This window comes from Fukomys damarensis, unplaced genomic scaffold (assembly GCF_012274545.1).
Source record: "Fukomys damarensis isolate Sample0158 unplaced genomic scaffold, DMR_v1.0_HiC HiC_scaffold_37, whole genome shotgun sequence".
Lineage (NCBI taxonomy): Eukaryota > Metazoa > Chordata > Mammalia > Rodentia > Bathyergidae > Fukomys > Fukomys damarensis.
The window spans coordinates 29,155,116-29,167,819 of record NW_022900949.1 but is presented as its reverse complement, the minus strand read 5'-3'; the positions used below and the strand labels follow the sequence as shown (position 1 = coordinate 29,167,819).

The 12,704-nt window shown below is 46.7% G+C and overlaps 1 protein-coding gene across 1 annotated transcript in view; it reads left to right on the top strand.

Annotated features, from left to right (window-relative positions):
• The window catches only part of Plac8 (placenta associated 8), an 18,308-nt gene that overhangs the window by 4,005 nt on the left and 1,599 nt on the right, over positions 1 to 12,704 (top strand). The window contains exons 2-4 of the mRNA XM_010617253.3: positions 5,328 to 5,459; positions 7,082 to 7,206; positions 10,805 to 10,919. Coding sequence (XP_010615555.1) covers positions 5,348 to 5,459; positions 7,082 to 7,206; positions 10,805 to 10,909 — 342 coding nt within the window. The 5' untranslated portion in view covers positions 5,328 to 5,347 and the 3' untranslated portion in view covers positions 10,910 to 10,919. The remainder of the gene's footprint in view (positions 1 to 5,327; positions 5,460 to 7,081; positions 7,207 to 10,804; positions 10,920 to 12,704) is intronic.

Sequence of the window (12,704 nt, the reverse complement as noted above, 5' to 3'; positions counted from 1 at the left end):
CGTTAATAAAAAGGAAAAAAAAAAAAAAAAAAAAAAAAAAAAAAAAAGTAGTGGGAGGCTGTCACCCCAAGTGAGGTTTCTCGCACTTAGCCCTGGAGTTTGGGTGCAGGGGGGACCTGGGCTGGGCATGTGGAGGTCTAGGGGTCCAGGCCCAGCCTTGCCCCTGTCCCTGGATTACTGCTGTGTCCTCAGTGCTGGTGCTGGGGCCCCAGGCAGCACTGGGCACTGTGCTCATCCTGAAGAGTGTGTGGGGTGAGGCAGCCCACATCATCTGCTGAACTGTGTGTGTGTGTGTGTGTGTGTGTGTGTAGGGCAGAGCCTTGGGGCCTGGCTGCCCCCATTCCTGGTATCCCTGTCGTGTGGGAACTGCCGGGCTCCTCCAAGGGGCCCTGGATCTACCATCAGGCCAGGCACACACAGACTGTCCTTGCAGCCAGTACCGGGATAGGCAGAATGAAGTGACAGGTATGCAGATGTTCACCTGAAAATCTCCAACTTTTCTGTTATTTTGAAACTGTTTATATTTTCTTTTAGAAATCAGCCTCTTTATGACAAAAATGCTAAACTCTTTTTCCTTTTGGGAGGTTTTTGTTTTTCTTCTTGAGACAGCGTCCTTGAACTGAGCTATATCCCAGCCCTTTTTAGTTTTTATTTTGAGACAGAGTCACCCTGAGTTGCCCAAACTGGGTTCAAACTTGAGATCCTCTTGCCTCAACCTCTCAAAGTGCTGCGATTACAGGCCCGAGTCACCAATGCTGATTCTGAAAACTTGAATTTATAAATGTTGGTAACACAGGCAACGTACTGGTTGGTGGTGCTGGGCCCTGTCTGCTGCACCCCAGTGCCCTGTCCCAACTGTGGTGTCTGTGGACAGCCTCCTGGGGCTTGTGCAGGCTGTCCTGGGAACCCATGGGCTTTAGACAGTGGGGTGCAGCCGGAGGCAACACAAAGGCATCAGGGGTGCCTGAGTGCTGCAGGGGCAGGTGAGTGCAGCTGCGTCCCCATCCTGGGCCCCTAGATGGCAGAGTCGGGAGGAACCTGGCCCACCCCAGCCAGTTCACCTCACCCACTGCATCTACTCCACCCCCATGACCTACCCAGCCTGGCTCCGCCTCCTTCAGCCCCCTTCACACCTCCATCCAGGACACAATCTACTAATCACTCAGCCAAGGAGCTCATTCATGTTTGACTTCTGTCTGCCAGTGACCAGGGAGAGGCTGTGGTGCTCCCCTGGGTCTGAGAGCCTCCTCTTGTGTAGAAACAGAATCCCAGAGCACCCATAGGTAAGGCTCAGCTGCAACTGTGAGCATCGAGGTAAACAATAGTGTCTGAAGTCCAGTGAGCCTCAGCAAGCCCCAGCTACTATGGAGGTCTCCTTCCCAGACGGTGGGAGAGACCCTGCCCTTCGCCCCAGCAGCCCCAGGTGATTTCTTGAGAACAGACCTGAAAACAGCCTCCCTTTCCAACAGCACCTCCTCCTCCTTGAACTCTTGTCCTGTAAATCATTTACCTGAAGCCTGAACTCCCTAAGGAGCCCTGTGACACCCTCTCACAGAGGCACTGCAGTTACTGGCAAGCACGAGGCCCCAGGTTCAATCTTCGGTACCGAAGGGGGAAAAAAAATAGATCTTGCTGTTCAGCACAGACAGAGCAGGCTGGGCCTCATACATGCAAAGCCCCCACGACCCCTGAGGTGTCCCCAGCCCAGACTCTGAGCCCTGTCCAGCCCTTGTCTGTCTGCACCTTCCTGGTGTCCCTCAATCTGCAAGGCCCCTCCATCTGCACCTCTGAAGCTCACTGACGGGTCGGTCATCCACCCTTCGGCAGAACTTGTCCAGTGTGTCTCACGATGACACTCTGCGCACGTTCATCAGGGTAGCAGGAAGTGCTGTGCCCATCCGTCCCAATGGGCTCATGATGACACTGCTGTGTCCCTACACTGGTCCTATTCGCTTTGACTGCCTGGTCAGGCTTCTGCGGGCTTCTCTGTGCAAATTGCTGTTTTTTCTATTGGAAGCATTCAGTGTCGTGCGGGGAGCACTGGCACCATGCAAATATCTTGTTTCTCATCTCATACCTTCAAAGCCTACTACTTTTAGCTTCCGTATGTTAGAAAAACCAACTATCATCCATGCCGTCACACAGTGACCTCACCACAGAAGGCTGTGTGGCTTTAAATGGTGAGGGCAGTGGCCGGCTCTACAGCTGACACCTCTGGCCTCTGATGCTGTGTGGCTGGACCCACAGGGTGGGCTCCGTGTCCAGGACCACGATTCCTCAGCCCTGCGGCAGGAGCCAACTGCCAGCCCAAGCTTCTGACCTGCTGTGGTGACTCGGGCTTCCTGAAGCCTCTCACCACTGAACTGAAGTTCAGTTCACCTTGCCAGAGTAGCTCTGCTGGGCTGGGGCAGCATTTGACGTTTACAGGCGTGTTATTGAGGCTGTGATGAAAAGCCCAGAGACCAACACATGGGTGAGGGGCACTGTCCTGGTGTCCAGGAGTTCAGCCACCGGCACCCCCAAACTGGAAACTGCTGCCTTGGCCTGCGCTCTTATCCCGGATAGGGCCGAGCCTTGGGGCCTGGCTGCCCCCATTCCTGGCATCCCTGTCGTGTGGGAACTGCCGGGCTCCTCCAAGGGGCCCTGGATCTACCATCAGGCCAGGCACACACATACTGTCCTTGCAGCCAGTACCGGGATAGGCAGAAGGAAGTGACAGGTTTGCAGATGTTCACCTGAAAATCTCCAACTTTTCTGTTATTTTGAAACTGTTTATATTTTCTTTTAGAAATCAGCCTCTTTATGACAAAAATGCTAAACTCTTTTTCCTTTTGGGAGGTTTTTGTTTTTCTTCTTGAGACAGGGTCTTGCCACGTAGTTCAGACTGGCCTTGAACTTGGTGGTGATTCTCCTGGTTCAGCCTCTGGAGTCCTGGGAGTACAGGTGTGAGCCACCATGCCTGGCTAAACTTTTTTTTTTTGTACCAGGATCGAACTTGGGTCCTTGCACTTGCAAGGCAGGCCACCTAACCGCTGAGCTAAATCCCCGGCCCTAAACTTTTTTTTCTTAAAAAGGTTTTGTATGGCCTATCAAGTTTTCATTTTGGCCTGGCAAGTGTTGAATTTGCGTTTCCTTAGTTTTGAGTGAGTACAGGCATGTTTTGATTTATCTAAGGATCTTTTATCTTTTTACTTCTTTGTCCTTTTTCTGTTTGTATTAATTTTTGTTTCATTTTATTTTATGAATTTGTTTTTGCTGTACCAGGGATCAAACACAGGACCTTACAGTTGCAAGGCGGGCCATAGCCACACGGAGCTACATTTCCAGCCCCTAATTTTTATTTTTATTAGCACATGTCCGCAACACATAATGATTATACTCCTCAAACGGTTTGTTTTGGTTTGAGTTTTTTGTTTGTTTTGTTTTGGACACTGGGAATTGAATCCAGGATTTTTCATTGAACCACATCTGTAGTCCTTTTTTATTTTTAATTTTAAGATAAGGTTTCACTTAGTTGCCCAGGCAGGGTTCACATCTATAACTCCCCTGCCTCAGCCTCTCAAAGTACCGAGATTACCATGTGCACGACCAGCTACGCTTCATTTCTTCTCTTGGAAATTATCTGTTTGTGCCTTCTCACCATTTTCTTAATCTTGCAGCTTTTAATTATTTTCATTTTAGTGTGTTTTGTTTGGTTTGGTTTTTTGAGACAGGGTCTCACTACGTAGTTCAGACTGCCCTGGAATTCTCTATGTAGCCCAGGCTGGTCTCGAACTCACAGCGATCCTCCTGCCTCAGCCTCCCAAGTGCTGGGATTACAGGCGTGCACCATGACTCCTGGCTTCCTTTTAGTGTTTTAAATACATCAACTTTTCTGTTTTTTTAATGTAACTACATGCCTACTATTATATAATTTATATAGTACCATTTAACTCAGTCCTAAAAGGGGCCGGGGATTTAGCTCGGTGATTCTGCCACCTGCTTCACAAGCACAAGGACCTAAGTTCAATGCCCGGTACCAAAACAAACAAACAAACAAAAACATCCTCTTAGTCCTAAAAAAAATAGTGTTTGTACGCTGTTCTCAGTAATGAGAGGATAAATACCTTTGAGTAATATACTGAGAGTGATGATATTCCACAGATACAAATGTTAAAGAGGACACTTTGGGCCTCTTTTTTTTTGTGTTTAAAAAATTAAACTCAATGAGACCCAGAGAGAAATCAGTATATTCAAGAAATAGAAGAAGTGCAAAATAATGCGAAAAAATGGAAGTGATTTGCCTTTTTTCTGGGGGAGAGGGTTTTTTTGTTTTTTTTTTTTGTTTGTTTTTTTTGAGACAGGGTCTCTTTTTATAATCCAGGATGGTCTCAGACATCAAATGAGCCTCCTGCCTCAGCCTCCTGATTGCTGGGGTCACTGGTGTGCACCGCCATACCTGGCTAATTTGCCTATTTTTAAGACTGCTTTCTCCATTTGAGAAAGAATACGAGAGGAAGATAGAGTCACACTGCCAGAGTATCTAGAGGCCCTATATTTTTAATTTTAGCGTTTTCCCTTTGTGTCTTTAAAACTGTGCTAAATTCTTAAGTGGCAACCTTTTCCATCTGGTTCCTCACACACTGTAAGGGAGTCAAGTACAGCCTAAGTGCTTCATTCAATGAGGTGATTACCATGAGTCTGAAACCGAGCTTGGTGCTACGGAAACTATTAAGAGAAGGCAGAAGCCGAGAGATTGCAAGTTCGAAGCCAGCCCGGGCTACTTAGAAACCCAGCCTCAAAAAGAGAAAAAGAAGAAGAAGAAAAAAAAAAGAGTAAGAGAGAAGAAAAGAAAATTAGCCACTTTGGTAAAAACTTTTCTGGAACCCACTGTCAGCTGGTCCCACCACACGGCAAGGGTCTGGCAAGCCCACTGTGACTAGCAGTTATGGGATCCAACGCCCAATCTGTGTGAAGTCCTGGGCCAGCCTGGATGCAGGAAGAGTGGTGAGGACAGCCAGTCAGAGATGCATCCACAAGCAAGAAGGAGCACAGTAAAGCAACAAGAGAGGAAGGGTGGAGAGGCACAGGATGGCAAAGTTTTAGAGGCACTTTCCACACTCCACTACTTTCATTATCACAAGTCCGTCTGTTTCCCTGTCACCTAGGTACCAGCTCCCTGTCTATAAATAGTTCAGGAACAAGGCAACCCCCGGGGCCTCAGTCTGCTGAGGGAAGGAGATAAAAATATGTCCCCCAGGATTATCAAGGCAGTGGTGCCTCAAAGATGGACTTTCCTAAGCCACTGCAGGAGGTCACTAATGCCAGCTCTTTCCTTCCCACCACAGCTCTTAAGACTGCGTCCACAATGCAGAGCCAGTCACCGGTGGTGGTCGTGACTCAACCTGGATTTGTTGGTGCGCCCCAGAACTCCAACTGGCAGACGGGCATGTGCGACTGCTTCAGCGATTGCGGAGTGTGTGAGTGTGGGAAAAGCCTGGGAAGGGGCCTGGTGTCCCGGTCCTTCCCCTCTTCCTGTAGCCGAAGGTCCGCCCTCTTCTGGGCTCCTGCAGGCTTCACATCAAAGGGCACGAGCTGACCGCACTTACGTTCCTCCAACCACGCACGCCCAGCGTGTCAGAGTTAACTGTGAAAGAACTCATTCATTCCCAGAACAGCGCTAGCCTCATAATAGACATGAATGCAAGAAATAGTTCAAGTTTTACTTGATTTTTGGAAAAAAGACTCTTTTTGGTCACACACACTTTAAAGTCATTGCTCTGTCGTTGTATGGTGTCTGACACACCGCAGAAAGTCCCTCTCCCATGGTTTCTGCATGAGCTCAGGGAGGAACTACTTCGGTTTATACAAACAGGTTTCCCAGATGATCAAAAGAGAAGAATTCTGAGGGCAGCTGGCTGTCACGTGGAAAAGTACCTCTGATTTGGCTTTTTCTTTTCTCTCCCTTTGGAAGGTCTCTGTAAGTGGTATCATTCTGAGGGCTCATTTAAAGTGGACTTGGAGGAAAGGAAGTTTGGAAGTGGGTTAGGGTAACAGGAGACCACGGTGCTTTGACCACAATTCTAACCAAGAAACCAGCCCACCCACAAAACCTTTGCTCCCGAATCTGTTCACCTGTCTCAAATTTACACAGCATTCTTAGATAAGGAAAGAAAATATATTAGCCTTTAACGCATCAGTGAAACAGGAACTTTGGGCTGAATCAAGTTAATAATTGCATCAAGATGACTAAGATGAAAAAAATGACCTAAGGCATGGAACCCTGGGATTTGTTCATCTTCTCTGCTGTCTTAGTAGATAATGGGCCCATAGTCTTGCCTTCTGGGGACATTAGTTCAACATCTGCAGTCAAAGTGATAATTAAGACTATTGTGGTAAAATTCTGTAAAGATAGACCCTGACCCTCCCACCCCTGGTCTTATTACCCAGTTAAATGAGCACGTAAGTCCCAGGCCAGGCTGAACTGCTTCCACGAGAGATGGGCTCGTCCGTAAATCTGAGCAAGTCACCCTCTCTCAAAGCACTTTGGTGGCTCCTTGTGACACTCACGGCACAATCCGAGCACTCACAGCTGGTCTTCCCCCAGCTGTGCCCCGCCCCGTGTGCGGCTCTGGCCACACTGAAGGAACCCAGGCTTTGCAACCCTGAGCCAAGGAGCCTGTGGGGCCGCCTTCCTCTCTGTCCACCTTCAAAACCCAACTGTGCTTCAGAATGCAGGCAGTAGCCTGCCCTCATCGGGGCCTCATGGGCGCCACTTCTGTGGGCGACCCTGGACGTCCAAGCAGACTCCCCCGGGGTCCTCCTCGTCCTGTTACGTCCCCCGCAGACCTGGCCAGGGGTAACGTCTGGGACTCGGTGAGGCTCCAGGGACCCTGAATATGTGACCGGTGGAGGCCCCACTGTGAAGAGTGCGCCCTCTAAGGCGTGGTTATTCCTCATGTGACTCGGGAAGTGGTGGAGATGGCTCAGCAGCCACATGGGTGACAAGGACCCACGGTGTGGGAGGCGGTGCTGGGGCTGGCCCGACCTCCAGCCTTGCCGGGCAGAGCGGTGACTTGTGTCCCTGCTTCCATGTGTCCAGGTCTCTGCGGTACATTCTGCTTCGTGTGTCTCGGGTGCCAGGTTGCAGCCGACATGAACGAGTGCTGTCTGTGCGGGACATCTGTGGCCATGAGAACGCTCTACCGAACCCGATACGGCATCCCTGTGAGTCTCGTGCTTTCACCACGCACGTGTGCAGCCGCTGGCCTTCTCCAGGGACCTGGGGAGGCTGAGGGCCACAGTTAGATGGGACCGGCAGCCCCAGGGCCTCTAGTGATGTGACCCTTTCTGGGTTTCTGCTGCAAACTAGCAGAAAAGTAATTCTCCTGTTGGCCTTGTGTGTCATCCAGCAGGAGAGGGGTGTGTGTCTGGCCTGTCACCTCTCAGGCCTCGCACCACCCCAGGAAGGCAGGTCCGCAGAAGAGACAGAGTGTTAGGAGATGGGGTCCTCTGCCCAGAGACACAGCCTCGCAGGAGAGGCTGCATCCGGCTGTCCGGGCTGTGCATGCACCTGGCCACTGCACCTGCGAGCTTTGTGGGGTCGGGGTGCAGCAGGCAGGGCTTGAGGGAGAGACAGCCTGTGGCATGAGTGATGGGTGTGTGTGTGCGTGCGTGCACATGTGTGCCTGTGGCTCTGTATCCGCATGCATAGGTATGCACACATGTATATGAGGGAGAGGGAGGGTTATCTGAAGAAAACCTGTCATGCAGGTACGAGGCTTCAAGTTTGAATCTTGCAGAATACCTGGGAGGCCAGAGAACTTGGGAACAGTTGCAGCTCAAGGACACAGGCAGTGGTTGAGAATTTCGTTTTGCTCAGGGAAAATCTTTTTTTTTTTTTCCCCTGTTATATCAAGGTCTTCACCTGCTGCCACATAATGGCGGGCCATCTGCTTTACTACGAGTTTACTGATTTAAATGTTAATCTCATCTAGAGCACGTCTTCAAGAAACAGCTACAATAATGTTGACTAAAATACCTGGGTACCTAGCCAAGTTGGTACGCAGAATTAACCGAATAAGGGAATATGCAAAAAATAATTTTAAAAAATTAGTTGCACACGTACTATTTTACTTTTCACTTAAAATTTATTATTTTAATTATGAAAATGCATGCTATGGATAATCGTATGGCAAATTTCAACACAGAAGTATATAAAGAAAAAGTGAAAATTCAACCTCTTTGTACCCAATTCCACTGTGCAGTGATAAACTCTACTAATAATTTGAGGTGAATCTCGTTCAGATTTTTTCCTATATCTATACCTCATAGAAGTTTAGGTTGGAGGTAAATATACGTACAAATTTTTGGATTGGAAAGCTCTTTTGTTTTTATTTTTTAACTGGGTTTAAAAATGCAAATGGATTCATGCTACCCTCTTACTTTTTTCCACTTAATTTATGCTAGACTTCTTTTCATGTCGGCGTACTAATTCTTTTCGATGCTAGCACAGTACTCCAACATATAATTTAATCATTTCTTTTGATGAAAGGTTAAACAATTTTGCATTTTAAATAGCTGACATATATGATTATACATTTTCAGTGACATTTTCTGTGGCTAGAATCCTAGATCACAGGTTATACACATTCTGAAAAATACTACCAAATTTCCTCCCAGAAAGCTTGTATCAATTTAAATATATTAGCATTTATATAAATTTACGGATACTATATAGTACATTTAAAAATTTTGCCAGAGAGGCAAAAATGATATTTCACTGTGGTTTTACTTTTTCATTAATCAGATGAAAAAACTTTGAGAAACCAGTCAAAGCCATTCATACTGGTGCACACCTATAATCCCAGCACTCTGGGAGGCTGAGGCAGGAGGATCACAAATTCAAGTTCAGCCTGAACAACTTAGCAACTTAGTGAGATGCTATCTAAAAATTTTTGAAAATTTAAAAAGAAAAAAAAAAAAAGAACTCGGATGTAGCTCAGTGTGAACACCTTAGTTTCAGTCCCTCATATGTCAAATAAAGAAAAGAATTTTTAGAAAACCTATATTTTCAAACATCCTGTCAAATATATATATATTATCTATTGTTGCATGCCATATTCATCTGTATAAGCTCTTTATTATATTTTTAACATGAACATTGTCGAGATTTTAAAGGCCCAGTACACAATCAGTTTTTAAAATGCTCCTTGGTGCTTTCATCTGAGATGAAAACTTTAGCATAGTTTTAATAAAATTCAGAAAACTGAAAAGAACTAAACGTATTCTAAAGATCCTATTTTATTTGACATTGGTAGAGAAATATAAATCGGGGATAAAATTTTACGGTAATCATGAATCAGACAAAAATAAGCAGCGACATATCTGAAAGAGATCAAATGGAACCAGGAAAGATGCATTCAACAAAAAAATCCACAAATTCTCTCCCTCCGCCCCTCCCTCCTTCCTCTGCTTCTGCTGCCCCCTGCCGTTCTCTCCCCGCCTTTCCCTTTGTCTCTCTGCCACCCCCACCCCTCAATACCAAATTCTCTTCCTTCTGTGTTCGTGACAGAATTCCTGAGCCGCCCGTGCCCTCTGTCTCACCTCCCTGCAGCTGCCCGCCCTCCTGGTGCGGTGAGGTGCCCAGGGCTTCTCCCGTGAGGCGGCCAGGCCTGGCTGCCTTAGGTTTCGGGTTCCTGGGCTCGGCTTTGCTTTCTGTCATCTCAGCTGCTTTCTGTGTCTCCCAAAGTGAACATCTCTGGCTTATTAAATGCTACCACTTCCTGTTTTCTAATGCAGATTTCACTTATCAAAGCCCCGAAACGAATTATTTTTAAATGATCTAATCTTGCAAAGTTTTTAAAGAAAAACTGTAGTCCTCAAATTTCTTTCTCCTACTTCTCTTTCCTGGAAACTGATTTTTGGGGAGCTTTTCTTCCATACCTTCAAATCCTAGACTGGTATTGCTGCTTTTTGATTTCTTGATTTGGGGCAGTTCACCTACTTCCTACCACAGAAGATGAGACTTTAGCTTTATTTTCTCCCCACCCCATCTATACCCAACTCCCAACCCCATCTGGTCCCACCTGGTTGACCTAACTTTGGTTAATTCCTTCGTGTCCATTTGTGGTGTGATAGTTACACTTCATTCAGTTTCGGAGTTGAGTCATGTTGCGAATGATTGTTTTTCCGGCTAAAATCTCATTTTCTTGGTATCAACAACCACTGTTACCGGTCGTGGTGGCGCACGCCTGTAATCCCAGCAAGCAGGGGGCTGAGGTGGAAGAACTGCTGAGTTCATGGCCAGCCTGGGCTACACAGTGAGTTCAAGGCCGCCTGCACTACAAAGCCAGACCTTGTCTCACTCAAAGAACCAAAATAGAAGTAAATAACAATTGGTTTTTCTCATTACTCATTTCTTTCCATTTACTTATGAGTACCTCAGCCCTGAGTTCTTTGCCAGTTTTCTAAATCTCTTCCCAATGCATGCAACACACCAGACATCCTAACATTTTCGTCTTCCATGAGACATCGCTCCCGGCTGCCGCCCTCTGGACCAGAGGCACAGTGAGGCAGTGGGAGGAAACGGTTCTGAGATCCTACTTCCTGCAGCTCTTCGCTGCACCCACACCCTGGTGCTTTGGTCGGAAACCGTAGAGTCTTGGAACTATAAAGCATAGGTCATAAAAAGAGATGGGAGGTCTATGGAAATACCGATTAACATTTTCCTAAATGCACTCTTTTGCTTCTTTTCAGGTTGCCTGAAAAAATCACTACAAATGGGTGCACTTTACCCTCTTGTTGCTCTCGTGTTTCCAAACAGGGCTCTATTTGTGATGACTTCATGGCCACCTTATGCTGTCCCGTTTGCTCTGTTTGCCAAATCAAGAGGGACATCAACAGGAGGAGAGCCATGAACATATTCTAAGGCACTGACGGTGAGTCGGCTCGGATGTCCCCCTGGATCTGTGTCGTGTTCGAATATAATTTAGGGCTTGTATGTTATTCCTCCCGTCTCCTAAAGTGCTGCCTGAATAAGACTGATTTTTAATTTCTTTTTTATAGAAAAGGATTTTTATTCTTTGAACTATATTTTGGTAAGTAAGGGAATGATGAATTTCCTAAACTCAGAATCACACTGGTCTATTAAAGAAGCACTCACCACGTGCACAATGCCACAATATGGAAAAATCAAAAGAAGTAGAAAACATACATCATGCTGAGACAAACAACTTGGGAAAGAAACTGGTAATTGTAGAAGAGCAGAGCTAATGAAAATTATAGATGCTGTGAGGTTTGCACTGACTGTGGCAGTGAGGCGAGGCGAACAGCGCGGTCTCTCTGCACAGATGTTGTCTTGCAGCTGCCTACCTTGTAGCTAGACCGAGGCCTCTGTGCCTCCTCCGCAAACCGCGCCTGATCTGACAAATATTTCCATATTAGACACACATAAATATATTTATTGGTGAACGACTAGAAATATGGCACAGAATTGTGCAAAGATGTTTGCCTCTAAAAACGTAGAATTTTCAGAATAAATAAATAAATAAAAATACACGATTTTCTTTCTGTACACGTGTAGCTCCATCCACCCAACTAGGGGCCTCACCATACTCAGCGGTATAAAAGCCACATGTACAGGACTTGATAAACTGAAAAATAGTCATAAACAAATATGAAACAAAAAGTCCTGTTGGGGAAAGTGACCCTTGAAAGGGATGGATATAGAATCCAGAATATTTGGAAATGTTATATAGAATTTCAACATCTGAAATTCAACCAAGTCATTTTCAACTCAGTTTTCTTAGGATTAAACTACTGAAGATGTAGTTAAGCGGAACTCAGTACGAATTTCTCAGCATCTACAGATGATCTCTTGAAGAGGGGAAGTCTGAACTCTGTTCAGGTTAACAAAGGAGATGTAAAAATATATATTTACTTAGCAAACATTGCACCAAGTATCCAGTACTATGTGAAATGCTGCTGGGTGTTGTCAGGACAGAAATAAACTAATCCCTGGTCATTAGACTGGCTTTGGACCGAAAAAGAAGGAATTAGACAAGCTGTACCTGCAGAGTGTAAGGAATATGCCACTGTTAGATACAGTGCTATTTTAGGTCCAAACGAGGGAAAGATCACATTTGCAAGAATAACTGATAGTTTCTTGAAAGAAGTTGTTTTTACTGCTGAAGAGAAAGTGTTACGAGTTCAGAACAGGAAACAGTAGTGATGGGCGCAGCCCTGGGCTGTCACTCTGGGCTCAAAGGGCAGCCACCTGCCCACGAGAGAGAGCTGTACGCCCCGGCAGGAGGCTGCAGGCCCTGCGTCTCCCCGGAGAGGGAGGAGGCTGAGGCTGGCCAGTCAGTGGGAAGAAACTGGGCCACCGGGCCTAGTGCTCTCCTGTCCTTCTGGGCTTCATCAGCTGCACCCCAGAAAGGCAGAGGGGGAAAGCACTGTCTCCCCCACAGGGCAGCCTCCTGGGCCACGGTGGGGTAGACAGGGCTGACATGGCACCATCAGAGGATCTCTGACGCAGATGGGGTGAGGTTTTTTTTGTTGTTGTTGTTGTTTTTTTGTTTGTTTGTTTTTGTTTTGAGGCAGAGTCTCACTGTGGATCCCAGACTGGCCTGAAAACTCAACAACCCTCCTGTCTCAGCCTCCTGAGTGCTGGGATATAGGCGTGTGCCACCATAATACAAACGGGACAGCCGCTTCCAATCAGC